Source organism: Ipomoea nil, unplaced genomic scaffold (assembly GCF_001879475.1).
Source record: "Ipomoea nil cultivar Tokyo-kokei standard unplaced genomic scaffold, Asagao_1.1 scaffold1936, whole genome shotgun sequence".
Classification (NCBI taxonomy): domain Eukaryota; kingdom Viridiplantae; phylum Streptophyta; class Magnoliopsida; order Solanales; family Convolvulaceae; genus Ipomoea; species Ipomoea nil.
In genome coordinates, this window is record NW_017618364.1 from 354037 (window position 1) to 380499 (window position 26463).

A 26463-nucleotide genomic window follows, 5' to 3' on the forward strand; every position below is an offset into this window, starting at 1 on the left:
ATATCTTCGTTGTGATCCGTTGATTGATTCCTGTTGTGGTGTGATGTGTGTGTGGCTTTACCTGGATTGCATGATTAGTGGTATGGGACACTAGTCACCAAGGTATTGCAGTGGTCCTCGTGGTGGCCATGACGCGATTATGGAGTTTGTGACCTGAGTGATGGATTCATGTATTTCTTGGGTGGCATGTGTTGCCGTGTGTGTGATAGGTACCCTCGTGTACTATGAAATTGGTGGTCTTGTTGGTGGTTTGTTGGTGGGGGACGACAGTCCCAGGAGGGAAAAGGTTGGACTAAGAAGTACAGGGGTCCTGGAGGTAATGGTTGGAAGAAGATATAAGGTTGGGGGTAGCCATAAGGTTGGAACCGGGCATAAGGAAGGCATATCAACTCGTGTTGGGTGATGTCACGAGGGCTTGTGTAGCCGTTGTTGTGAGTTCTCTTCTTGTGACGTGTGTAGTCACAAAGACATGTTTTGCCTTGGCATGTGTTGCCGTTTGTTGTGTCTTTAATCCTTGAGTTATGCATGTCGGGTATTAATCTATTGTGTGATGATAGATTATACCTTGAGATTTTTTGTGAGTCGTTGTTGTTCTTAGTAGTCTTGGGATGTGTTCCCGTATTCTTGTTGAGAGTGTTGAGTCTGGTGTTGACTATTACTCTTGGTTTTGGACTTATATATATGTATTCCGTTCCGCAAATGATTTTACAAATGTATATCTTACCTATGTATGATATTTCACATGTATTGGTGGGTTACCAGCATTATTCGCTGACCGGGCGTCGTCCCATGTTTTATATGCTTTTTTCAGGTGTTGCTTAGACGAGTGCGCGGTCTAGTGCCAGCTAGTATAGCTCCCCTTTTATGTTTTGTGGCCTGTGAGCCAATCTAGACTTAGTACTGAGTTGGATGGTTGTAGATTTTAAACAATGCAGATTTAGCCTGTGCATTCACCCTTGGGTGAGCGTGGCATAGCACCCCGTTTCCTTGTTATATATATATATATATATATATATATATATATATATATATATATATATATATCTTCTCTTTCAGTCTTCCGCTGTGTTTGGTGTTTTGGTTTAAGTTATCTGCATGTTTTAAGGCTTTAATTAACATGGTTTTAGGGGGTGTTACAGAAATAATGTTATTTTATTTAAGATCGATTGGTAGGATGTTTATCATAAAATTGGATTCAAAGTTGACAATTTTAGGTTTCGTATGGTTAATATTACACGAAAGTTGCAAACTGGTGAATCATATGATCAAGCTGAGCAAGTTTACTATGTAAGTGATATTAAGGAGCTTAATTGGCAAATTGTTGTCAATACAAAGCCTCGTGATTTCTAGCTATGATCTCCCTAATAATGATGATGCTAATTGAGTACTATATGAATTTGTATTTATAAATTTTGAATTCTTTAATTTTTATATTTGTAGTTTGAATGGTTAATTTTAATAAATCTTTTTGAAATATATTGTTGGTACTAAACATATACATGTTTATTTTCAAAAAAAAAAAATTGATATGAAAAATTAGTAAAATAACTGATAGTGAACTTATCAATCATATAAGAAGGTTTCAAAATGAGTGATTACAAAATGTATTTTCACAATTACATTAATTTCACACAACATCCATATATTTAACTATGGTGGCGAAGTCATTCTGACAACTAATTACTCGTCACAATTATAATAAATTGGTGGCAAAAGAAGAAATCAACACAATTATTGTCACAATTTAGTAATTTTTATTACGGAATTATAGAGCATCACAAATATTTATAACAATTTCATCACAAAAAAGAACAATATTAGTGACAACAATATTTTTTCTCACAATTGTTTCTCATTTCTAATGGTACTAGCCAATTGTATTTTTATTGACAAAAAACTTAGTCACGAATATTATCAACAAGAGTGACCCACAACTATTTGTCACAAAAAGTACAAAAATTTGTGTCAACATTATATTTTGTCACAATTATATTCGTTCCCGCCAAAATTATAATGCCGCCAAAATAAACATACATTTAGTGACAACAAATAGTGACAACGCATGTTACGACACTATTATTATAGTAATAGTGACAACTTATTCGTAACAAATACTTACTCGTCACAATTACCATATTATCTGTGACAAAAAAAGAGTTGTCACAATTACACCACAAATAGTGTTGAATTATTTTTTTGGTCACAAAAAGAGTATTATTTGTGACTAAATTACGAAGTGTCACAAAAGATTTGTCACTAAATGTCTTTATTCTTGTAGTGATATGATATGCTAACATTTACAAATTAAATTTTCATAAAACTAAATTGCATAATTTAAACCATAATATTATGCACTTAATTTAATTATATGCATAAAACAAACTCAAAAGTATGAATAAAAAAACAAATATTCATACTCAATCAAAGTGGGCATCACGAATAATGATGACAATGCTACGACATATTGATTCCTCAGTTGAAAACCGATAATTGTTATTACTGTAATAATAATAATTATGTGAGACTACTGTGAGAGTAATAACAAAACAATCAATTTCTCCAATCGTAACCCCTGACATTTAATAGCAATAACTATAAAATGTTACAAAGTATTATCATTATTAACACATATGGTTTGGATCAAGAATGAAATGGTTTCAAAATTATGATTTCAAATCATAGTATCAAAATCCAAAACAAATGAAGATAGTAAGGACACAAAACATTGATCCATCGGTTCAAAAACCAATAATCGTTATTACTATAATAATAATAATTCTAATAATTTTTACATAACAGTAATAACGGAATAATCAATTATCTTAATTATAACCGAATAAAATTTAATTATAATAATGATAATTATCATTATTATTTAATGTTACTTAATATCATCATTATTACCATAAAAGTTTTAGACAAACAAATTAAAATGAATTTCAAAATATGATTCTTAACATCATAATCAAAAACATTATGGCAAGACTGAAATGGAAAATAATATCCAATAACCATAAACATATACATTTTCCAAATTGTGATACAAAATCACAAACCATATTTAAAAATATTATCAAATTATGGCAAAATTACAAAATTCAAAAAAATGCAATTAATAGCCATAATAATCACATGATGCCCCAAGAACCACAAGGCCGAAACATGATGCCCCAATGCCGAGACTTTAGTTTCGGCCATGTTCAGTTTCGGCTCCCAAGCTGAAACAAACTCCAGTGAAGAAATGGAGGACCCCGTACTGCCAATCCATGGGGAAGAGACTGTTGTTGCGGACAACAATGGAGGGAACAGAAACAATGTTGCGAATTCCCAGGCACCACCAGTGAATGTTGGTTCACTAGACGGACCAGTGAATGTTGGTTCACTAGACGGTGGAAGCACCGAGGGAAATATTCCAATGACTCGGGTACCTTCGATACCGAGCGGATCGGCTGAAAAATCATAGAAGTTCACCGGGGTCAGATCGAACTTCAAGAGCTGGCAACAGAAGATGTTGTTCTACCTAGAAACTCTCGATTTGGCAAGGTTCTTGTCCGAGAGTGTTCCTGAGTTGAAGGAACAAGATGCTCAATCCGTGATAGCAGTTGGCATTTTGAAGGATTTGGACTTCCTTTGCCGAAACTACATCCTAAACGGATTGTGTGATGCGTTATACGATGTATATCGAAAGATAAGCACATCAAGAGCGCCTTGGGAAGCCTTGGATCATAAGTATAGAAGTGAGGATGCCGGTGCAAAGAAATTTGTGGTTGGCCGATTCCTCGACTTCAAAATGGTTGATTCTAAGACCGTGCTAAGTCAGGTAGAAGATTTGCAATTAATTTTCGACGGGATTCATGACGAGGGCATGGTGTTGAGTGAAGCCTTCCTAGTGGGATCTGTTATCCACGTGCTGCCTCCAGGTTGGAAGGGACTTCAAGAACTACCTTAAGCATAAGCGAAAGGAGATGAATCTGGAGGACCTGATCCAACGACTCAGAATTGGGGAGGGGAACAAGACGAATGATAGGAAAGTTCCTATCGTTGTTGGCGCTAAGGCCAACGTTGTGGAGCACGGAAAAAGCTCCAAGAGGAACAAGAAAGACAAGCGAAAGCTAGGTCCAAAAGGTGGTGTTACCAAGAACAAGTTTCTTGGTGAATGCTACAATTGTGGCAAGCCTGGCCAAAGAGCGTTTGAATGCAAAGCTCCAAGGAAGAATAACAAGAGTTCTGAAGCCAATGTTGTTGGAGACAGCAGTCAGAAAGATGTCGAGATTAGCCTTTCGGTTATGGTGGCCGAGGTGAACCTCGTGGGCTCTAACCCACGTGAGTGGTTCATCGACACTGGTGCAACAAGGTATTTATGTTGCAACCGAGAAATGTTCAACACCTTTGAGACCGTTGAGGGTGAAAAGTTGTGGATGGGAAACTCTGCTCAGTCTGATGTGGAAGGCATGGGCAAGGTGGTTCTGAAGATGACTTCCGGGAAGGAACTGACATTGAACAACGTGCTGTATGTTCCTGAGCTGAGGAAGAATCTTGTGTCTGGCTCGCTGCTGAACAAGCATGGGTTCCGCATGGTGTTCGAGTCAGACAAACTGGTTTTGTCTAAGTTAGGAATGTTTGTTGGTAAATGATATTTAACTGATGGGCTTTTTAAGCTCAGTGTAAATCCTGTTATCAATAAAAGCAAAGTTAATTCTGTTTACTTGCTTGAGTCTTCCAATTTGTGGCATGGTAGACTAGGTCATGTTAATTTTAATTCTATACGTAGATTAATTAGCATGGACCATATTCCTAACTTTCAAATTAACACAAATAACGTGTGAAATTTGTGTTGAGGCAAAACTAACGAAAATACCTTTCAAATCAGTTGAAAGGGAAACTGAACCACTAGAATTAATCCATAGTGATTTTTGCGATTTTAGATCGATACAAATGAGAGGTGGTAATAAGTATTTTATCACGTTTATCGACGATAGCACACGATACTGCTATGTGTATTTGCTTAAAAGCAAAGATGAAGTTGTTGATAAATTCATTCTTTATAAGAATGAAGTGGAAAACTAACTTAATCGGAGCATTAAGAATGTTAGAAGCGATAGAGGTGGTGAGTACGAAGTACCGATTGGTGACTTCTATGCAAGTGTAGGTATCATACACGAGCGTACGGCACCTTACACACCTCAATTGAACGGTGTTGCCGAACGAAAGAATCGTACATTGAAAGATATGATGAATGTGATGCTTATACGTTCGGGCCTACCTCAAGGTATGTGGGGTGAGGTGATTTTGACAAGTAATTACCTTTTGAATAAGGAACCCCGCAAGAAGCTGGATAAGACTCCTTATGAGCTGTGGAACAGTAGGAAACCTTCTTACCAGTACATGAAAGTGTGGGGGTGTCTTGCCAAAGTTTTGGTGCTAACACCTAAGAAAGTAAAGATAGGTCCTAAGACGGTGGACTGTATCTTTATTGGCTATGCACATAATAGTAGTGTTTATCGGTTCTTAGTACACGAGTCCCATAATCCGAGCGTACATGAGAACACGATAATAGAGTCAAAGAATGCATATTTCCTTGAAAATATATTTCCTTGTAGGTCCAACGAGGGACCGAGTACGTCAAAACGAACGTTTGATGAAACTATGGATAATGATAGCGGGGAATCTGAGAAAGAACCCGAGCTCAAGCCGAGACGTAGTAAGCGGACAAGAGTTGAAAAATCATTCGGTCCTGATTTTCTAACTTACTTGTTAGAGTATGATTCGGGTACTCTAACTTGTTTATTAGAAAATGAACCTGATTTTCTATCTTGTTTGATAGAGAGCGAGCCTCGAACGTATGTAGAAGCCGTGACTTCTACAAAAGGACCAATGTGGAAAGAGGCTATAAAGAGTGAAGTGGATTATATTCTATAGAATCACACTTGGGAACTTGTTGATCTTCCTCCGGGTAGTAAACCCTTAGGATCCAAGTGGGCCTTTAAAAGGAAGATGAAACCTGATGGTTCCATCGAGAAGTATAAGGCTAGGCTTGTAATCAAGGGTTACAATCAATGCGGGGGCCTTGATTACTTCGACACTTATTCTCTCGTGACGACAATAAACTCCATTAGGATGATACTTGTCATATCCGTGTTGTGGAACTTGGAAGTTCACCAAATGGATGTGAAAACCGCTTTCCTAAACGGAGAATTAGATGAGGAAATCTATTTGGAACAATCCGAGGGGTTTGTGGTTCTGGGCCGAGAAAGGAAAGTGTGTAAGTTGGTTAAATCGCTCTATGGTTTGAATCAAGCGCCTAAGCAATGACACGAGAAGTTTGACCATGCGATGTTAACTAACGGGTTTAAAATAAACGAAAGTGACAAATGTGTCTACGTTAAGGAAACGATAGACAGCTTTATCATTCTTTGTTTATACGTGGATGACATGCTCATCATTGGTAGTAACGATCGGAAGATCAAGTCCACCAAAAACATGTTAAATGCGAGATTTGACATGAAGGATATGGGTTTGGCTAATTTTAATTCTTGGGATTAGAATCATTAGAAGACCTGATGGTATCGTGTTGAGCCAATCACATTATATTGACAAAATCCTTGAGAAATTTAACAAGGATGATGGTCAATTGGCTAGAACACCGTTTGATACAAACGTTCATCTAACCAAGAACCACGGAGAAGGTATTTCACAAGTGGAATATGCTCGGGTTATTGGTAGTTTGATGTATCTTATGAGCTGTACTAGGCCGGATATTGCCTTTGCCGTTAGTAAACTCAGTAGATATACGAGTAACCCCGACGCTATGCACTGGAAGGCAATAGTAAAGGTTATGAGATACTTGAGGTATACTCGCGACCTTGGACTGCACTACGGGAGATATCCCGCTATACTTGAAGGGTATAGCGACGCGAACTGGATATATGATATTAAGGACTCTAAGTCCACGAGTGGCTACGTGTTTACACTACCCGGTGCAGCCGTTGCATGGAAATCCTCTAAGCAAACTGTGATAGCTAGATCCACGATGGAATCTGAGCTGATAGCCTTGGACAAAGGTTGTGAAGAGGCTGAATGGCTACGCCATTTTCTAGAGGATATTCCTAATTGGGAAAGACCGGTACCTCCAATATGCGTGTATTGTGATAGTTAGTTGCGATAATTTTGGGGCAAACAAATAATACCCGGAGTATTCGGGTTATCGAACCACAGAGAGATGGGGTACTAAACACTAGCTACTTGGTTACTCATATGGAACTAATCTGAACGAACTTGAAGATTGGATAATTGTAGAAAATAAAAGGCAGAATAAACTAATTAACAAGGTGTTGTAAGCAATAGAGCAAAACAGGATTCTTGGTATCACAATGTTTAATCACCTAGTGCCAATTAAAGTTTGTAATATTTAGTTTGGAATTAAGACTTGTGTGAGAATGCAAAGTGGAATCGAATCACTCTCGTAATCTCTATCCCTAGTGAATTTCCACTCTCGTGGCTTAAACACCCGATAAGAACAAAGAACAGCATTCAATTATTCCCAATTACTACCATCTCTCGATGCGCAGAAATCTAGAATAAATTCCCCAACCAAGTTGCCCTTTCTCAAGGTGCAACAGTCAAGTGCAATCGTGTGTGCCCTAATTTATGCCTAACTCTCGTTATGACATGAACATGGCTATGAAGCAAGTAATTTGTGCCTTTAATAACTAACAACAACAGATTAAAACAAGATTGCAACACAAATCATAAAACCAAACATAAATATATTAAGGAATTAAAGAACTAGGCACATAAGTTCATAAACAAATTCACCCAAAAATCCCTAAGGGTTTTAGCCACTCATGGCCATAATAGCAATCAATACAATCTTGAAAGATAAACAAACAACAATAGGAATAAGAGAAAGAGTGAAAGAATTCTCCCGAATCTTCTTAGCCAATCCTCTACTCCAAAGCTAATTATAAATCTTCAAATTGGTTCTCTTGGTTCTTGCTCTTCGTTGCCTTCCAATACCAAAATCTGGGAAAAAAGAAAACCCTAGGGTTGATGGAAGATGATCCTTTTATAGCGGGAACCCAATGGGATTATTTTAGGAAAATTCCAAATTTCAGCAATACGCATTCTCGACGCGTCGAGCCTCTAATCTGGGCGTCTTCTTTTGCTACTGGAAATTCTCGATGTGTCGAGCAGCGGGCTCGACGCGTCGAATCTGTGGTGCCTCGACTTATCCTCTTTTTGGTCCATTCGTGCTTGAAAATCTCCCCTTGCTTTTGCACTTAGCCTGTAATGGTGAAAAAACACTACCAAACACTGTAAGACATTCAAAGCAAGTGTAAAACCATATTCTAACGAGAAAGCAAGGAAAACACGTATTAAATATGCAAGATTAAAGAACTTAGTTACTAAGATGATTCAAAATAACTATAAAAACATGCACAAATGTGATAACATCACCCCCTCACACTTAAGACTTTGCGTGTCCTCAAGCAAAAAAACTAAGCAAAACCACAGGTCAAAACACTAAAAATCACTCCCACTTTCTCGTGCACAACTTAGCATACCACAACCCAACTCACTGCAAGACACATGCTTCCAGAATCATCTATGCTTGGCACACGCAGTCCGTTCCCAAGAAAATATACAAGCACCCAGATTATTAGTAATGAGCAATCTAGTATGCACATATACTCAGTTAGGTTTATGCAAAACACGACACCAGAAAAACATCCTAGGCTTGCCCTTCCTATTCCTCCTGTATAGAACTAAAGTTTCATGCAAAGATCAAGTAGGTCTTTATTAAGCTTGTAATGGGGCTAAGGGTCATGGCTTATAACAAAAAAAAGGGGGTATGGAAAAATAACAAAAGAGAGAGAATGACACAATTATCTATAGCTTTAAATCTTAGAAGAGATGAACCAATGGTGAATAAGGGAGCAAAAAGCAACTCATCAATACTACAACAATTCTGAAGGATATTGGGGTCTATGTAAAGAATTTCCTCAATCAAAATTTGATTTGAGTTTATTTGGAATATAGAAAGACAAAACCTTTTTTGTTTTTTTTTTGTTTTTTTTTTTTGTTTTTTTTTTTTTGTGTGAACATTTTTGGATTTTTCTCTCTCTTTTTTTTTTTTTTTCATAACAGAGGATCGACACTACAAACTGAACAAGAAATGAACTGGTTTATTCGAACAAGTAATAACCCCAAACTTCACTTTTTTCTGGAACAAATTTGCTTTTTAAAGAAATCTCTTCTATAAGATTAAAGACAAAAGCTACATTTTCTCTAGGGTGGAAGGATAATATTTGGCCAAGGGCTAAGGGTTATAATAATGGGGGTAAATCAAAGAAAAATAATCACAAAGAGGGGATAAGTGCTTAGCACTAATTTAAAAAAAAAAAAAAAAGGCACAAGGGGGACACAAAGGGTAAAACATACGTAGGGACAGGTTTAAAGGTCGTGGGTTACAAAGAATGGCCTAAATCATTTCAATACATGCAAAAATTAGTCTAAACCTGAGGAGTAATGGGACAAGCTCTAGTAAGCCAACCAATGCTGGAACTCCACATAAACTTTCACTAGCACACGCACTAACCACTAGATTAAGAAATTAGTCCGGTTATGAGTGGGTAGCAAGGATATTGACAAGGGAAATGGATTACTAATGTGTTACACTTTGATTTCATCCATGGCATAATGAGATGCAGCAAGTTCCACCAAAACAAACCACTAGCCAACACGAGAGAGTGAGTGCAATTAAGTGTCAAGACAAGCAGTTCATTAGAAATAAAGCACATGAATCATTCAAGCAAAGTATTCAAGTGGGGGAACAAGCAACACAAAATGCGCAAGTTTTACAATAAAAACAAAGGAATGGCAATTTTGGGTGAAAATGCAAATGACTAATCTAAAACATTAAACATAAAATACGAAAACAAGACTAAATAGAAAATAAAATGTGAAGACAAAGAAAAGAAGGGGAAATACTTCAATCCCCCCCTCCCCCCCCCCCCCCCCACACTTAGAGAGTTACATTGTCTCCAATGTAACAAATTAAGTGAAGGAAAAAGGAATTGAAGGATAACCCTAGGACCTGCTACTGGTCAGCATCCGGAGGTGGTGGTGGGTAATACCCCCGGTAGAAGTCCGGGATGTACTGTGGGTCTTGAAGCCAAGGTGGTGGTGGTGGAAAATGAGGCTGAAAACCAAGATGAGCTTGATTTTGCTGGTGAATGGATGTTCCCATAAACCAGTTGACCTCATCTGATATTTGCATAAAATCCTGCCAATCATGGGGATAGGCAGGTGCTTCAATCTGGGGGGCATTCTCTTCACCCCCCTCATCTTCATCTTTTTCATCATCTTCATCTTGCTCGGCTTGCTGTCCGAGCCTATAGCGGGTGGCAATGTAGCGCTCAGAGATGAAGGCATGTGGTGACAACCGGACCTCTTGGGTCTCATCAATCGGGACCTCGGCCACCTGACAAAGGTGAGTGATAAGATAGGAATGACCAAGATACACTCGACCCTTTGCCTCCGCTGCCTCACGGATGTTGTGATTTATAATACGGCCAATGTCAATGGTCTGGTGCTCCTTGATACAGTAAGTAAGGAGCACCTGGTCCTTTCGGACATTCCTTGTAACACCCCTGATTTTCACAACATATTAAAAACTTAAATACGTAAGGTAAGGTAACTAACATGTATCATAAAACGTAAACAACATCGGAAGTCTTAAATTAAAAACAGGAAAACCGGGAAATGCTATGCCATATCCACCTCAAGTGGATGCACAGGCTAGTCTAACGAACGTACTATCCATGTTCAAACAACCCAAGGCACACAGGCCCAAAACACTATCGACACAGTCCAAGGGAGCTACACTACAACCAACAGCTAGCGCACTCGCCATAAGCTACTCAAGACCTGTAAAGCAACATAAAGAAAGGGGATGACGCCCGGTCAACGAATAATGCTGGTAACCCATCAATACGCGTTAAGTAGCATATATAGATAGTATAAAACAAAACCATTTTCAAAATGGAATACAGTATATATCAGTTCAAAAGCCAAGAGAGAAGTCACTTCAAAGACTCTTTCACACTCTCAAAGGAAAAAGGAAAATCATCATCCCAAGACAACATCAAGACAAGAACAACAACAGTAAACACATACAACTCGAGGCATATTCTACTGATCACAAAGTAGAATACCACTCGACATGCTCACTAGCAAAGAATAGACATTCATACATTGGCAACTACATGCCACAATGACACTTCATGTCACAAGAATACACTTTCAAGTTCCAAGTTCCAACCTTATGCCCTGTTCCAACCTTATGGCTACCCCTGGCCTTATTACGGTTCCAACCTTTACCTCCGAGTGCCACCTTGTACTTCCAAATCCAACCTTTTGCCTTCGGGAACCGTCGTTCCCCCTCCAACAACCGCCAATCAATACCGCCGAACTCTCAGTACACGAGGTTACCGTTCAATATCATGTTACAAAACCGCCAAACTCATGAGCAAAGCTCAAATAACAAACCACCAAACTCAATTCATGGCCACCACGATGACCACATCTGTACCTTGGTGACTAAGGTCCCATACCCTTAATCGTGCAATCAAGGTACATCCAATACACACGTTTTCATCACAGGAATCAATCAATGGATCACAACAAAGATATGAAACCATACTCAAAAAGAAATGATTACAATCCGACACCAACGATGGTCAACACAAGTTGCCAACTTCAATAGGAAAGAACAAACCGCACACACTAGCATTTCAACATCAAACTAGCATGCTTATCAAACGGGTAAACCGAACATAGTTCCATAGAACATACAAGACTCATCATGGTCCAACGAATCACAAGGTTGAACACTTAGCACGATTCAAGACGCCAAATCCCACATGGATTGCTATCATACCGTTCTAGACATACGAAACATCAAGAAGACACTCAAATAGCCCAACAAAACAACATCGGGAGGTCAAAGCATCAATTACCGAGTCAAAAGAATCACGGGGAACAAATCCCCGACCGACCACAAATGTGTACCCCGCGGCTGGGGCCACGGGTGGACCTCCACCCGTGGTTCCGTCCGCGGGTACATACACCCACAAGGCTCGTACCCTGTGGGTGGGGCGGCGGGTAGGCCACTGCCCGCCGTTCCGCCCACGGGTACACTCATGTACCACAAATAATCCCTTCAGGGATTTTTAACAACAAGTCCAAATTCAAGTCCAAAACACTCAAAATCTCACACAATGCAACAATATGACTTGAATCCAAGAAATAGCCAAGAAATGGCATACAAGAACCCTAATAACAAGCTCTAGATATGCATTACCACAAGACAATTCATCAAACCTCACATTTCATAACAAAAATCACAAGTAGAAGTCAAGAAATCATCATATAGGTAAGAAAATAGATTTTGTAAAGCATGGGTTACCTTTGTAGCCTAAACCTTCACTTTTCACACCCTTAAAAGCTTCTCCTAAAGCTCTCCTTCAACTTCAACTTCATGAACACACCAAAAGACAACAAAGATTCTATCTTTAGAAAAAGTCACCTAAAAAGGTACTAAAAACACCAAGAGATCAAAGATCTTACCCTCCCCTATGCTCAAGGTTAAGAAATTATGAATCTTGGAGACCAACTTGTAGAATCTAGGATTGCCCAAAACTTGGCTTGAAGAAGAAGCTATCAAGTTTCTAGAGAGAAGGTGGAGCTTTTGTGTTTAGGGTGTTAGGGAAATGAAATGAAGGATGATGCTAGGTTAGCTTGGGGCACAAACATAAGGTAAGAAGTCTTCTTTGCCCTTGCTAAAGTTGGAAGAGTAAGGAGACAATGGAACAACTCATAAGGCATAGAGTACAACTCTTTGACTTGGATTGACTAGTCAATTTCTAGTCCTCCGACTATTGAATTTTCCGGATTTTAGGAATAAATTACCAATTAAACTAGGATTAATTATCTAATTAATCCTTAAATAGATTTTAGATTTACGGGGTGTCACATTCCCCTTATGAGAATTGGGGACGAGCTTGGCCTTAATGAAATCCAGAATGGCCCAGTCAGCTGGCTTGAAATATTTGTAGTCCATGTAGGAGGCTACACCTCCCCTAATGTTCCACTCGGCCGCCGGGTGGAAATATTGTGCAATTCGGTTCAACCATCCTGGCTCCATGCTGCCACGACCCACGTCACCATGAAAGTAATCTTGGTTCTCATAATTAGTGGTACCGTAGTACCCATTAATGGCCTCCTCAGAAAAATCGACCTGTATGCCTCGGACAGTGCAAATATTGTCCTGGAGGCTGTCCTTGACATTAGCATAGAATTCTCGAACGAGGGTGCTAAATGCCTGCCCTGGCTGAGCAAGAAACTGGGGTCCCCAATTCCATGCCACCGGGACCGCTATATGTGCTCCTCTTTCTTGCCGGACCGGCCTTGCAGACATCAGCCGGTGGTACCGTTCTGCTGCCGCGAGGGTAGCAAAACGTTCATACACCGGGTTTTGAGATTGTGCTCGGGCTTGGGAGGACTTGGCCCTTGGCCGTTTGGAGGGTGCACGGGCCTTAGGTGCCATAAGGAATGCCTACAAAACACAAGATGAAAGCAATATTTTCTTGAGGTAAGACAGAGGGCTTACAACTAGGATATAACAATTTAGCCAAAATTCTCAAACTATTCAAAATAGGACAAGAAACGCATTTGGGCATTTTATCAAACATCTTGTGGGCATGAATTTTGACAATAGGTTTATGCAAAATTGACATATCACATTCATCCCACAAGTTCACCACACAACCAAATCAAGGATACCAATCATCAATAGCAAGTTCTACATAAAAACTGGACAAAAATCATGAATTAAAACCACACAACAAAGCTAAGTAAAATTTAAACAAATAACTAATAAAACTTAAGAAACTAGAATCAAAACTTGAATGGTTTGCATCATAATTAAGCAAGAACAACACTTATAGCAACAATCAATCAAGAACAATCAACACTAAGCAACCTAGCATTCAAAATTTCAACAATTGGGGAAAAATTCGTGGGTAGGGTTTCTACCCAAAAATAGAGCAATTTGCACCACCAATTCAAGAAATTAAAAGCAAAGAAGAGTATTGATGTTACCTTGTAGCTTTAGGGGTTGATTGGAATGAAGAAATTGAAGCAATTCAGACTTGGGAAGTTTAGGGCGAGAGAGCTGCGAGAGAGAGATGTGAGAAATTTGTGAAATTTGGAAAAAAGACTTTCTGTTCACGTTTTTTAAAGACCTGATTTTCGACGTCTCGACGCGTCGAAAAACTCCAGAATGGAATTTTTTGAGACGTCTTGAGCTCGACGTGTCGAAAAATTCCAATAACTTTTTTTTTTCGAATTGTCATGGGCTCGATGCGTCGAAAATTTCCAGAAACTTTTCCCTCGAAATGGCCTGGGCTCGACGCGTTTAAAAATTCCAGTGTGGAACTTTTCGCCCAGGTCGATTTTTAGCCTTATTCCTTAGCCAAAAACAACTCCTACATCACCAATTAACGCCCGAAACCAAAAACCACTCAAGTTTAGCAAAACAAAAACCGAAACGAAATAAAAAGCAAGAATAAAAACGCCAGAAATTAAAGGATAACATGGGGTACCTCCCATGAAGCGCTAAATTTAACGTTGCTAGCTCGACTGTACCTCCTTTTTCAGGTTTCACATGTAGGTCGGGAGGTTAAGGTGATGTATCACATTGGCCTTAACTTCCTCGGTTGAATAATAGTGCTTCAACCTTTGTCCATTAACTGTGAATTCCTCTTTTGTTCCTTGAATCACCACGACACCTGATGGATGCACCTTAATCACTTTGTATGCCCCTGTCCATTTAGATTTCAATTTTCCCGGGAATAATTTCATCCTTGAATTGAATAAAAGGACATCTTCTCCCGGGACAAATTCTCTTCTTAAAATGTGCTTGTCATTCCACCTCTTGGTCTTCTCCTTGTAGTTTTTTGCATTGTCATAGGCCTCGAGCCTAAATTCCTCAAGTTCATTTAGTTGAAGTAGCATCTTCTCACCTGCAAGTTGCAAATCCATGTTGAGCGTCGTGACTGCCCAATGAGTTTTGTGTTCCAACTCCACAGGTAAATGACATGGCTTCCCATAAACAAGTCTGAATGGTGAAGTTCCAATAGGATTTTTGTAGGCAGTCCTGTATGCCCATAGTGCATCATCAAGCTTTGTGGACCAATCTTTCCGGGACGGGTTGACTACCTTCTCAAGAATAGACTTGATTTCTTTGTTTGACAATTCTACTTGACCATTGGCTTGGGGATAGTAGGGAGTAGAGAGTCGGTGATGAACTCCATACTTCTCAAGGACTTTCTCCAACGCTTTGTTGCAAAAATGTGTCCCATTATCAGTGATCAAAGCCTTTGGTACCCCAAATCTTGCAAAAATATTCTTCTTGATGAAATTGATGACAACCTTGGAGTCATTAGTAGGACAAGCAATGTCTTCAACCCATTTAGAAACATAATCCACTGCCACTAGGATGTATTCATTACCAAAAGACTTGGGGAACAGACCCATGAAATCCAAACCCCAAACATCAAATAGCTCCACTTCAAGAATGCTTTGTTGAGGCATCTCGTTTCTCCTTCCCACTGTACCTACTCTTTGACATTTATCACAATGAGCCACGAAAGAGTGTGCATCCTTGAATATACTGGGCCAATAAAATCCTGACTGTAGAACTTTTGCTGCAATTCTAGAAGCTCCAAAATGTCCCCCATAAGGTGATGAGTGGCAATGGGTTAGGATACTTTCTGTCTCATCTTCGGGCAAGCATCTTCTTAATATTCCATTTGCACACCTCTTGTACAAAAACGAATCATCCCAAAGATAGAATTTGGCATCAGTTTGTATTTTCTTCTTCAGTGATCTAGAAGCATTTGGTGGGAATTGTTGGCAAACCACATAGTTCACCAAATCTGAATACCAGGGTATAAAAACACAGAGAGCCATCAGTTGCTCTCCCACAAAATAATCAGCAATTGGAATCTTTTCTTCTACAGCCACTTCGTTATGATTCTTTAATCGGGACAAGTGATCAGCTACAAGATTTTCGGTCCCCTTTTTGTCTATGAATTCCAAGTCAAACTCTTGAAGTAGAAGAGTCCACCTCATCAGTCTTGGCTTGGATTCCTTTTTGCTCATTAAGTACTTCAATGCTGAGTGATCAGTATGGACAATCACTCTGTTTCCAGCCAGATAAGACTGGAACTTATCAATAGCAAAAACTACAGCTAGCATCTCCTTCTCTGTTGTGGTGTAGTTAACCTGAGCATCATCAAGGGTACAGCTTGCATAGTAAATTGGGTGTAGGCACTTGCCCTTCTTTTGACAAAGGACGACCCCTACAGCAAAATCACTACCATCGCACATAATCTCAAATGGTAAGCTCCAATTTGGAGGAGACATTATGGGAGCTGTTGTCAATGCCGTCTTTAACCTGGAAAAAACTTCTAGACAAGAATCACCAAAAACAAAGTTAACATCTTTTAAAAGCAATTGAGTTAGAGGTTTAGAGATCTTTGAAAAGTCTTTAATAAATCTCATGTAGAACCCTGCATGACCAAAAAAACTCCTTATTCCCTTTACTGAGACAGGCGGTGGCAATTTCTCAATGACTTCCACCTTGGCTGGGTCAACCTCAATACCTTTCTGTGAAATCTTGTGTCCAAGAACAATCCCTTGTTGTACCATAAAGTGACATTTTTCCTAATTTAAAACAAGGTTGGCTTCTTGGCACTTTCCCAATGCTTCATCCAAATTATCAAGACAATCATCAAAAGAAGAACCACATACAGAAAAGTCATCCATGAATACTTACATAGTCTTCTCAACTAAATCAGAAAAAATGGCTAACATGCACCTTTGAAATGTAGTTGGTGCATTACATAACCCAAATGACATCCTTCGATATGCAAAGGTACCATAGGGGCATGTAAAAGTAGTCATCTCTTGGTCATCGGGATGAATAGGGATCTGAAAGAACCCAGAAAAACCATCAAGAAAACAAAAGTAGGAATATTTAACCATCCTTTCAATCAACTGATCAACAAACGGGAGAGGAAAATGATCCTTCCAGGTGGCATTGTTCAACTTTCTGTAATCCGTACACATCCTCCACCCAGTAACTAACCTGGTAGGAATGAGCTCATTCTTCTCATTACGGACTACAGTTGCCCAGCCTTCAACAATTTTAGGATCTCTTTCTTCACAACCTCCTGCATCATAGGGTTCAACCTACGTTGGTGCTCAACACTGAATCTATGCCCATCCTCTAAATTAATCTTGTGCATGCAGTAAGAGACACTAATTCCAACAATATCATCAATAGTGTACCCAATGATTTTCTTATATTTTCTCAACACATTTAATAATTTCTCTGTTTCATCATTTTTCAAATGAGCACTCACAATCACTGGGTAGGTAGAATTTGGACCAAGATAATCATACCTCAAATTTGTTGGTAAATGTTTTAATTCTACCTGTGGTGGTTCCTTTTCCTCAAGGCTACAGGCAATAGACATTAGTGGTGTTTCCTGTGATTCTCCACCATTCGTGTCATCATCCAAGTGTCTATTCTCTGTAGTGTCTTCACTTTCGAGTCGTAAAGGATCATTAGAGATCCATTTACCTCTCTCATAAGCTGCAACACATGAGTCAATTTCATCTACATAGAAACAAGCATCAAGACAAGAAGATTTGTTAGCCAATTCAAAAACATTAAATTCAACTTTATCATCTCCAATTTCAAGTACTAAGGTTCCCTGTTTGACATTAATCATAGCTCCAGCTGTTGCCAAGAACGGTCTCCCAAGGATAATAGGAACTTTAGCATCTTCTTCCATCTCTAACACCACGAAGTCTCCTAGAATGTAGAATTTGTCAATCTTTACTGGCACGTCTTCAAGGATTCCGATAGGATACTTCACTGATCTGTCTGCCAACTGAAGAGTCATGGATGTAGGTTTTGGCTCTCCAAGTTGTAGCTTTTGGCACAAAGAATAGGGCATCAAACTCACACTTGCCCCTAAATCACATAAGGCTCTTTGAACAAGTGATCCTCCAATAACACAAGGGATAGAGAAACTCCCAGGATCCCTAAGCTTTGGAAGAAGCTTGTTTTGAATTAAGGCACTACATTCTTCACTGACTGCTACTGTTTCACGATCCTCAGATCTCCTCTTGTTGGATAAAATTTCTTTTAAAAACTTAGCATACGAAGGAATCTCAGTGACTGCATCAAGCAAAGGAATGGAGATATCCAATTGCTTGATCAAACTGAAAAATTTTGCCATTATTTCCTCTTCCCTGGATTTCTTGAATTTTTGTGGGAAGGGTAGAGGTGGTGTATGTGTAACACCCCTAAATTTTAAAACTTTTAAAGCCTATAAAATAAAGGCAACTCTATTATTAAATCCCTAACAGAGCATAAACTAAACATAAATGTCAGGGTGCTATGGCACATCTGAGCTAGAGAACTCAGATGCACAGGCTAAACTATCCAATCATAAGAAATTCCCAATTCAATATCTAGTACAATCTCAAGGCACGCAGGCCGCTAATAGAACTATTCTAGCTATGTCCACAGGTCCGACTAGCGCGCTCCGGAGCTACTCATCTGTGCCTGAAAGTCAAATATATCTGTTCAGCGAATAATGCTGGTAACCCACTCCAACGCGTTAAATACAATATAGGTAGATATATATATGGAAAATCATTTTGAAGCCGGAATACATATATACTTATGAAACTCTAATTTAAAACCGAGGATAGACTCAATCAAGCAAAGGTAGGCACATTCAATATAATTAATCACACACATAAAGATTCTAGCATGTTCCCTAAGGTCACAAGACTATTCCATATCAATCATATCAGTATTCAATCAACCATAATAAATCACGTTTACACATTTGGTGGTGCCGCGGGACCCTTCACGTGCCCATACACGAAGTGCCAGTGCATATAGCTCTGGCATGGCCCTGAAGCACCCTGCCTGTACCGCAGCACAAAGAGATTGATAGCAACCAATCGATGAACCGCAGCTCATTATATCATAACGTTTGATCGCAACCAAACGGTGGACTGCATCCCGATGATTATGTATATCTGATCGCAACCAGATTATGGACCGCAGCCCTACATATATATAAATAACAGCCGATGGTTCTCATAACACATAACACATAAGCCAAGCACATGCAACCCACATTAACACATAAGGAGGGGGAAATCATTGGGGAACACTTATCTTTATATAACTTATGCGTGGCCAACCACATTAAACTACTCGAGACACGCCTAAGGGGTCATGCACCTTCCTCCTAGGCCAATGAGATACCAATTCGACTAGCATGCAATACACAAGACTCTTTTATCCTAAGAATGGTACCCGATATCTCAAACTAGACTCATATACGACAAACGGGGTACAACGGGACACAACGGGACACGGGGGAAAACATCGTGGCTCACACCAAAATTCCAGCGGGTGGAGGGCCACCCGCCGGCGGCGAGTCACAAGGCAGCGGGTGCCCGGCGGGCAATCGCCTACCCGCCGGCTGCCCGCTAGCAAGAGGCGTTGGGCAGCGGGTACCCCTGCCCCCACCTACCCCCCACTGACTCCTATGTAATAAATTGGTCACGGGATCCCTCGTGGAACCCGAAACCATGTCCAGACACATTTAAACACAAACGACGACACCACGTAGTCAAGTAACGGATTAAAACCAAGAACCACACCAAATACATTCTAACATGACTCCTAAACATGCCAAGACTCAACACCCGAACATACAAAGCCCCACCCAAACATACCAGGAATAACACAATACGAAATCCACGTTTTAACCCTACGGCTCTAGTCATAATTAAAAGCACAAGATCGTTCATATAATTTTATCATAAAATCAAGAACATCAAGATTACCACATAAGCATCAAGATCAACAAATAAACATAAAGATTATCTCATAAACATCATATCAATCTCAGGCAAAGCCTTATTAAGATGCAAGCACAAAATCATATATCAAAGGAGCCAAGGAAAGAAGATTATAGCAAGAAAAATAGGTTTTGTTGAGACATGGGTTACCTCTTAGCCTTAATTAATCCTCTCTTGGCTATTAAGGTTCTTCTCTAAGATTTCCATCCGATTGATCTCCCTAGGCTTGGTGGTGGGGAATTTCCCGGGAATATTTTCGTGTAATATAACTATGGGTGGTAAGGGTTCTAATTGCTTTCTAATCCCCTATTTATAGAATCAGGAATCCTAGTCATAATCTGAATAGTAAAGGCCTACTTTCTTCATTCTTAATAGATATATAGGTCTAGGATTCCTAATTAGAATATGACTAGTAAAAGGTTTACTCTCTTTATTCCTAATAGGCTTAAGACTCTAGTTTAGGCAAGGGTCCACGATCCATGATGGACCATATTAATTAATTAAAGGGAATCCTAACCAAATTAAATCCTTTTTAATTATCATTAACGGAATTAATTAAATAATTAATCCGGGATTGAAGGCCGTAACACGGGGTGTTACAGTATGCTTCTTCACGGGCTCAATTTCCTGTATCTCTTCTTCCTTGTCTTGGGCAACAACATCTTCATTCACTTTCTCATTCTCACCTCCCAGGTTCCTCTTGACAAATTGTTCACTATTAGGATACGGTGGATCCAGTAATTGCTTTCCACTCCTAGTAGTGATGGCATTCATGTGCTCTCTTGGATTTTCGGTGGAAGCAAGCAACTTCCCCGTGACTTTAGTACTGGAGGTAGAAGCTTGATTTGCTAACTGATTTTCTAACATCTTGTGGTGGGCACTCATCTGATCCATCCTCTCTGTAAGTTGTACATGACCTTTAAGCAATTTTTCCAACAATGCTTCCAAATTTGACGAGGCCGGTGCTTCCACATTAGGCAAAGCTTGCTTAGGTTGATTTACTGGAGCTTGATATCCTTGGTTTTGCCTGAACTGTTGTGGAGGAACCCCTCTAAAATTTTGTTGTCCCTGAAATCCTGGTGGTTGAACTCTATTACCCAAGTGTTGGGGATTAGCTGCCCCAGCTGGATTACCCCAAGAGAAACCAGCATGGTTCCTTGGTGCATTTGGGTTATAGGTTCCTTGTTGTTGAAATGCCAGTTGTATCCTACCATACCCTATCACATCAACTTGTTCCATTGTGGCTTGAGAATCAACACTGAGACACTCCTCTGAATTGTGCTCTCCTCCACAAAGCTCACACATCATTATAGGTCTCGGAGGAGTAGAAGATGTAGAAACATTACCTGGAGCTTGATTCTTAATAGCGATCTGAGCCAACTGTTGAACTAAAGTAGTCACATTATCAAACTTAGCTGATAGAGCTAATATCTGATCAACATCATTCACACCCCCCCCCCCCACCAATTTCTGGGAAGATCTCTCTGAGTACCAAGTTGTTCCATTCATTGCAACATTTTCCAATAGTTCTTCAGCTTGATCTGGCTCTAGCACTGTAAATGATCCCCCCGATGAAGCATCAACCAGGATTTTTGAATTATCCAATAATCCCTCATAGAAAGCTATCATTAAGTCTCAACTCTGAATACCGTGATGTGGGCATTGTCTCTTCATCTCTTTGAATCTCTCCCATGACTCTGCCAAAGACTCACCAGCCAACTGTCTGAAATTCTGAATTGATCTCCTCATTTTCTGAGTCTTGGATATGGGATAAAATCTCTTAAGAAACTCTCTGTGCAACTGGTCCCAAGTTTCAAAATAATTCATCGGATAAGAGGCAAGCCAACTGTTAGCTTTATCCCTTACAGTGAATGGAAAGAGGCGAAGCTTGATAGCATTGCTCGGGTCTCCATTAATTTTGAAAGTACTACAGATCCTCAGAAATCTTGCAATGTGAGCATTAGGGTCTTTGGTTGGTGACCCACCAAAAGGATCTGAAGCAGCCATCTGAATAATAGCCGGTTTGATTTCAAAATTATTAGCATCAACCCCTGGTACATTGATACTTTCATGTTCTGCTACATCTGGAGCAATGTAGTCTAAAATGGGCCTCCCAATGCGTAGTGGTTGATTAACTCCCTCTTCATTGAGAGCCAAATTGTTCTGATTTCCTCCATGCGCCATCCTGACCTGTTTTCTTAAGTGCTTGGCCTGCTTTTCAATCTCCAAGTTAAAAAGTTCTAATCCTTCGTTCCCCGAAGAGCGAGTTCGCATACAACACCAAGACCGCTGATAACAGAAACACAGCACAACACAAGAAACTAGTTATCAGTTAGCTAAAATAAAAATAAGTAAAAAGAAAATAGACTAGACTCCTAAAGTAAGACTTTCGCTAATGTCAGTACGTAACGCCACCTCCCCGGCAATGGCGCCAATTTGATTGCGGTGATTTGGGGCAAACAAATAATACCCGAAGTATTCGGGTTATTGAACCACAGGGAGATGGGGTACTACGCACTAGCTACTTGGTTACTCATATGGAACTAGTCTGAACGAAACTTGAAGATTGGATAATTGTAGAAAATAAAAGGCAGAATAAACTAATTAACAAGGTGTTGTAAGCAATAGAGCAAAGCAGGATTCTTGGGATCACAATATTTAATCATCTAGTGTCAATTAAAGTTTGTAATATTTAGTTTGGAATTAAGACTTGTGTGAGAATGCAGAGTAGAATAGAATTACTCTCGTAATCTCTATCCCTAGTGAATTTCCACTCTCGTGGCTTAAACACTCAATAAGAACAAAGAATAGCATTCAATATTCCCAATTACTACCATCTCCCGATGCGCAACAATCTAGAATAAATTTTCCAACCAAGTTGCCCTTTCTCAAGGTGCAACAGTCAAGTGCAATCGTGTGTGCCCTAATTTATGCCTAACTCTCGTTATGACATGAACATGGCTATGAAGCAAGTAATTAGGCCTTTAATTACTAACAAAAACATATTAAAACAAGATTGCAACACAAATCATAAAACCAAACATAAATATATTAAGGAATTAAAGAACTAGACACATAGGTTCATAAACAAATTCACCCAAAAATTCCTAAGTGTTTAGCCACTCATGGCCATAATAGCAATCAATACAATCTTGAATGATAAACAAAAAACAATAAGAATAAGAGAAAGAGTGAAAGAATTCTCCCGAATCTTCCTAGTCAATCCTCTACTCCAAAGCTAATTGTAAATCTTCAAATTGTTCCTCTTGGTTCTTGCTCTTCGTTGCCTTCCAATACCAAAATCTGGGAAAAAAGAGAACCCTAGGGTTGATGGAATATGATCCTTTTATATCGGGAACCCAATGGGATTATTTTAGGAAAATTCCAAATTTCAGCAATACGCATTCTCAACGCGTCGAGAATATGTTCGACGCGTCGAGCCTCTAATCTGGGCGTCTTCTTTTGCTACTGGAAATTCTCGACGCGTCGAGCAGCGGGCTCGACGCGTCGAGTCTGTGGTGCCTCAACTTCTCCTCTTTTTGGTCCATTCGTGTTTGAAAATCTCCCCTTGCTTTTGCACTTAGCCTGTGATGGTGAAAAAACACTACCAAACACCGTAAGACATTCAAAGCAAGTGTAAAACCATATTCTAACGAGAAAGCAAGGAAAACACGTATTCAATAGGCAAGATTAAAGAACTTAGTTACTAAGATGATTCAAAATAACTATAAAAACATGCACAAATGTGATAACATCAATAGTCAAGTCACAATTGGGAGAGTACAAAGTCATATGTATAATGGTAAGTCTAGACATGTGCGTCATAGACATAATACCATTAGACAACTTCTCACAACTGGTGTTGTCTCGATTGACTACATAAAGTCAAAAGACAATATAGCGGATCCGCTGACCAAAGGGTTAGGGAAAGAGGTTGTGGAGATGTTGACACGAGGAATGGGTCTAAAGCCCTTGGACTAAAAGTTCTATAGTGGATGCCCAACCTAGCTGGCACCTAGGTTCAATGTGACAACTAAATTATGGAGCGGAGCGTGTCACTGTGGGGGTCTTGAACTCCCTACCACTCCTCGTTGAAACAGTGACTCCCGCACGAGGCTAGCACATTGATGCTTTAATGATTCGAATGTCGGTTGACATGTGTGAGTATGCAGGATACTCGAGAAAGAATCACCTATGTAAGAGAGAAGTGAGGGTCGCTTCAAATGAGAATTGATGGGCACAATTTTTTAGAAACTCTCACAAAACCAGGAACGGTGACCCACGACCAAAACGGGCACACTCATGAGAACAAAGCATGGTTGGGAAGTTCCTGTGTGAGATATGTCATCGTCTACACAAACGGCAGTCGGTTCAAAGACATCGCGTTCTACCGCACAACCAGTAGAGTAAATGTATCTTCATGAGGGAAGGTTCAAAGGGTGTGACCCTACCTATCCTATGTAGGGATCGACCGTTGAACACAGTTGTTTCCGATTTAAAAATACCCTGAAAATCAATTTTTGATTCATGTGGGGGATTGTTGGAAAAAATAGCTTGAAATGACATGTTAAGTGGCTATTTTGTGGTACAATTATCAGTGGGGTCCACTTCCTATTTGGGTCGGGTCAAAGTGGATTCGGGTTCTTCGTAGTGAGACGAAGAGATTGATATATTGTACGGTCAAAACGGATAATGGGTGAATGAGATATTGATTCTCAAAGTAGACCCATTTGAGTTGGAAAATGAAGGGAAAAAGTGAGCTTTTGTCCCACATTGGTTTGGGAAGAGGATTTTCCCCACTATTTATACAAGAGCTCTTTTTAAGTTATTAAATTGTATAGCATAGAGGCTTTCTCTCGCACGCAGGGTGGGGTGCAAATCAAATCCCAAAATGAGATCAAAAAGGCTTGACTCAAGCCTAATCTCAATCTTGTAGGAGTCTGGAGCTTGTTTGGTTGGCTGCCTCCCGACCCCCCAGCTGTTGTTGCCCTTGGACCCCCCAGCTGTTGTTCCCCTCCCAAGGGCAGGTTCCCCCCAGCTGTTGTTGCCCTTGGACCCCCCAGCTGTTGTTCCCCTCCCAAGGGCAGGTTCCCCCCAGCTGTTGTTCCCCTCCCAAGGGCAGGTTCTTACGTGTTACTCACCCGTCCGCCACTGGAAACACCACTTCGGACCCGTCTTGCATGCCGACAGCGTTCATCCTGAGCCAGGATCGAACTCTCCATGAATTCATAGTTGCATTACTTATAGCATCCTTGTTCGTAGACAAAGAGAATTCGGAATTGTCTTCATTCCAAGGCATAACTTCTATCCATGCACTTCATATTCGCCCGGAGTTCGCTCCCAGAAATATAGCCATCCCTGCCCCCTCAAGTCAATCCCACGAGCCTCTTATCCATTCTCATTGAATCACAGCGGGGGTGGGGGGGAATCCAACTAGAAAAACTCACATTGGACTTAGGGATAATCAGGCTCGAACTGATGACTTCTACCACGTCAAGGTTTAAAATTTCGAAGAAGCTCTTAGTTTTATACTTATTTCTCGCACTTCTTCAGTAAATTTTCCTACTTTATTATGCTGATTCCTCTCTCCGTATATTTTCTGTTAGAAGGAAGGCATCATGATGGTTGTCTATTATTCCTTGCATCATATCCGCGAACACGAACATCAAACTGGAAATTTTCACTAAGAGTGAGTGTACCACAAGACAAATCATTTGGTTCATTCTTTGACTACTCCGCTCCCCTCCCCCGCCCCCCCCCCCCCCCCCCCCCCCCCAAAAAAAAAAAAAAAAAAAAAAAAAAAAAACCAACCCTGTAGCGCTAGCGCTTTGCGTTCTTTCTATTCCATCCCATTCCATTCCCGGGATAGACGACTAATACTAATCAACACAAAAGGTGAAGTAGTCGTCGTCTGACCAATCGGTAGACTGCCCGTGCCCGTCCATTTTTTCTCGCCCTAAATGGAATGGATCTCTTAGTTACGCTGTGCCCCGACCCGAGTCCCCACGTCCGCTTTTATTCGCTCGAAACCCAATAAGTTGGCTTTGCCAACACAACATTAGGGTCGTCTCCTTCATTCTATGCTGACCCGGCCCGGGCTGGCTTTTTGGGAAGCCTGTTCCCACCGTGCTCACGGCTCCGCTGGCCTGCCAGCGGTAGTGGGAATTCTCCCGTTCCATGGTTAGAGACTTGGTTGGATGCGGGATCTACTCCACGAGGAGCGGTATAGACGTAGATGATATCATCACGACCCCTCCTGTCCTGTTGTGACCGTTGGGCTTCAATTCTGCTGTTACGGAGTTAATTCTTTGAATTAATTTTAATTTTAAATTTTGAATTAAAACTCATGTTAATGGTTGCTGTTACAGGGAGGTGTAGGGGTGCCCTTAAGTTCCATAATAAAGGCTATTCACTCCTCAATCCATATATAATAAGGAG

General features: G+C 40.1%; 1 protein-coding gene across 1 annotated transcript; it reads right to left on the bottom strand.

The window, feature by feature from the left end:
* Window positions 1–17249: 17249 nt before the first annotated feature.
* LOC109146653 lies at window positions 17250–18377 on the bottom strand. The gene has a single exon (XM_019294306.1). The coding sequence runs from the start codon at window positions 18375–18377 to the stop codon at window positions 17250–17252; it is 1128 nt and encodes a 375-aa protein (XP_019149851.1).
* Between the last annotated feature and the right edge of the window lie 8086 nt (window positions 18378–26463).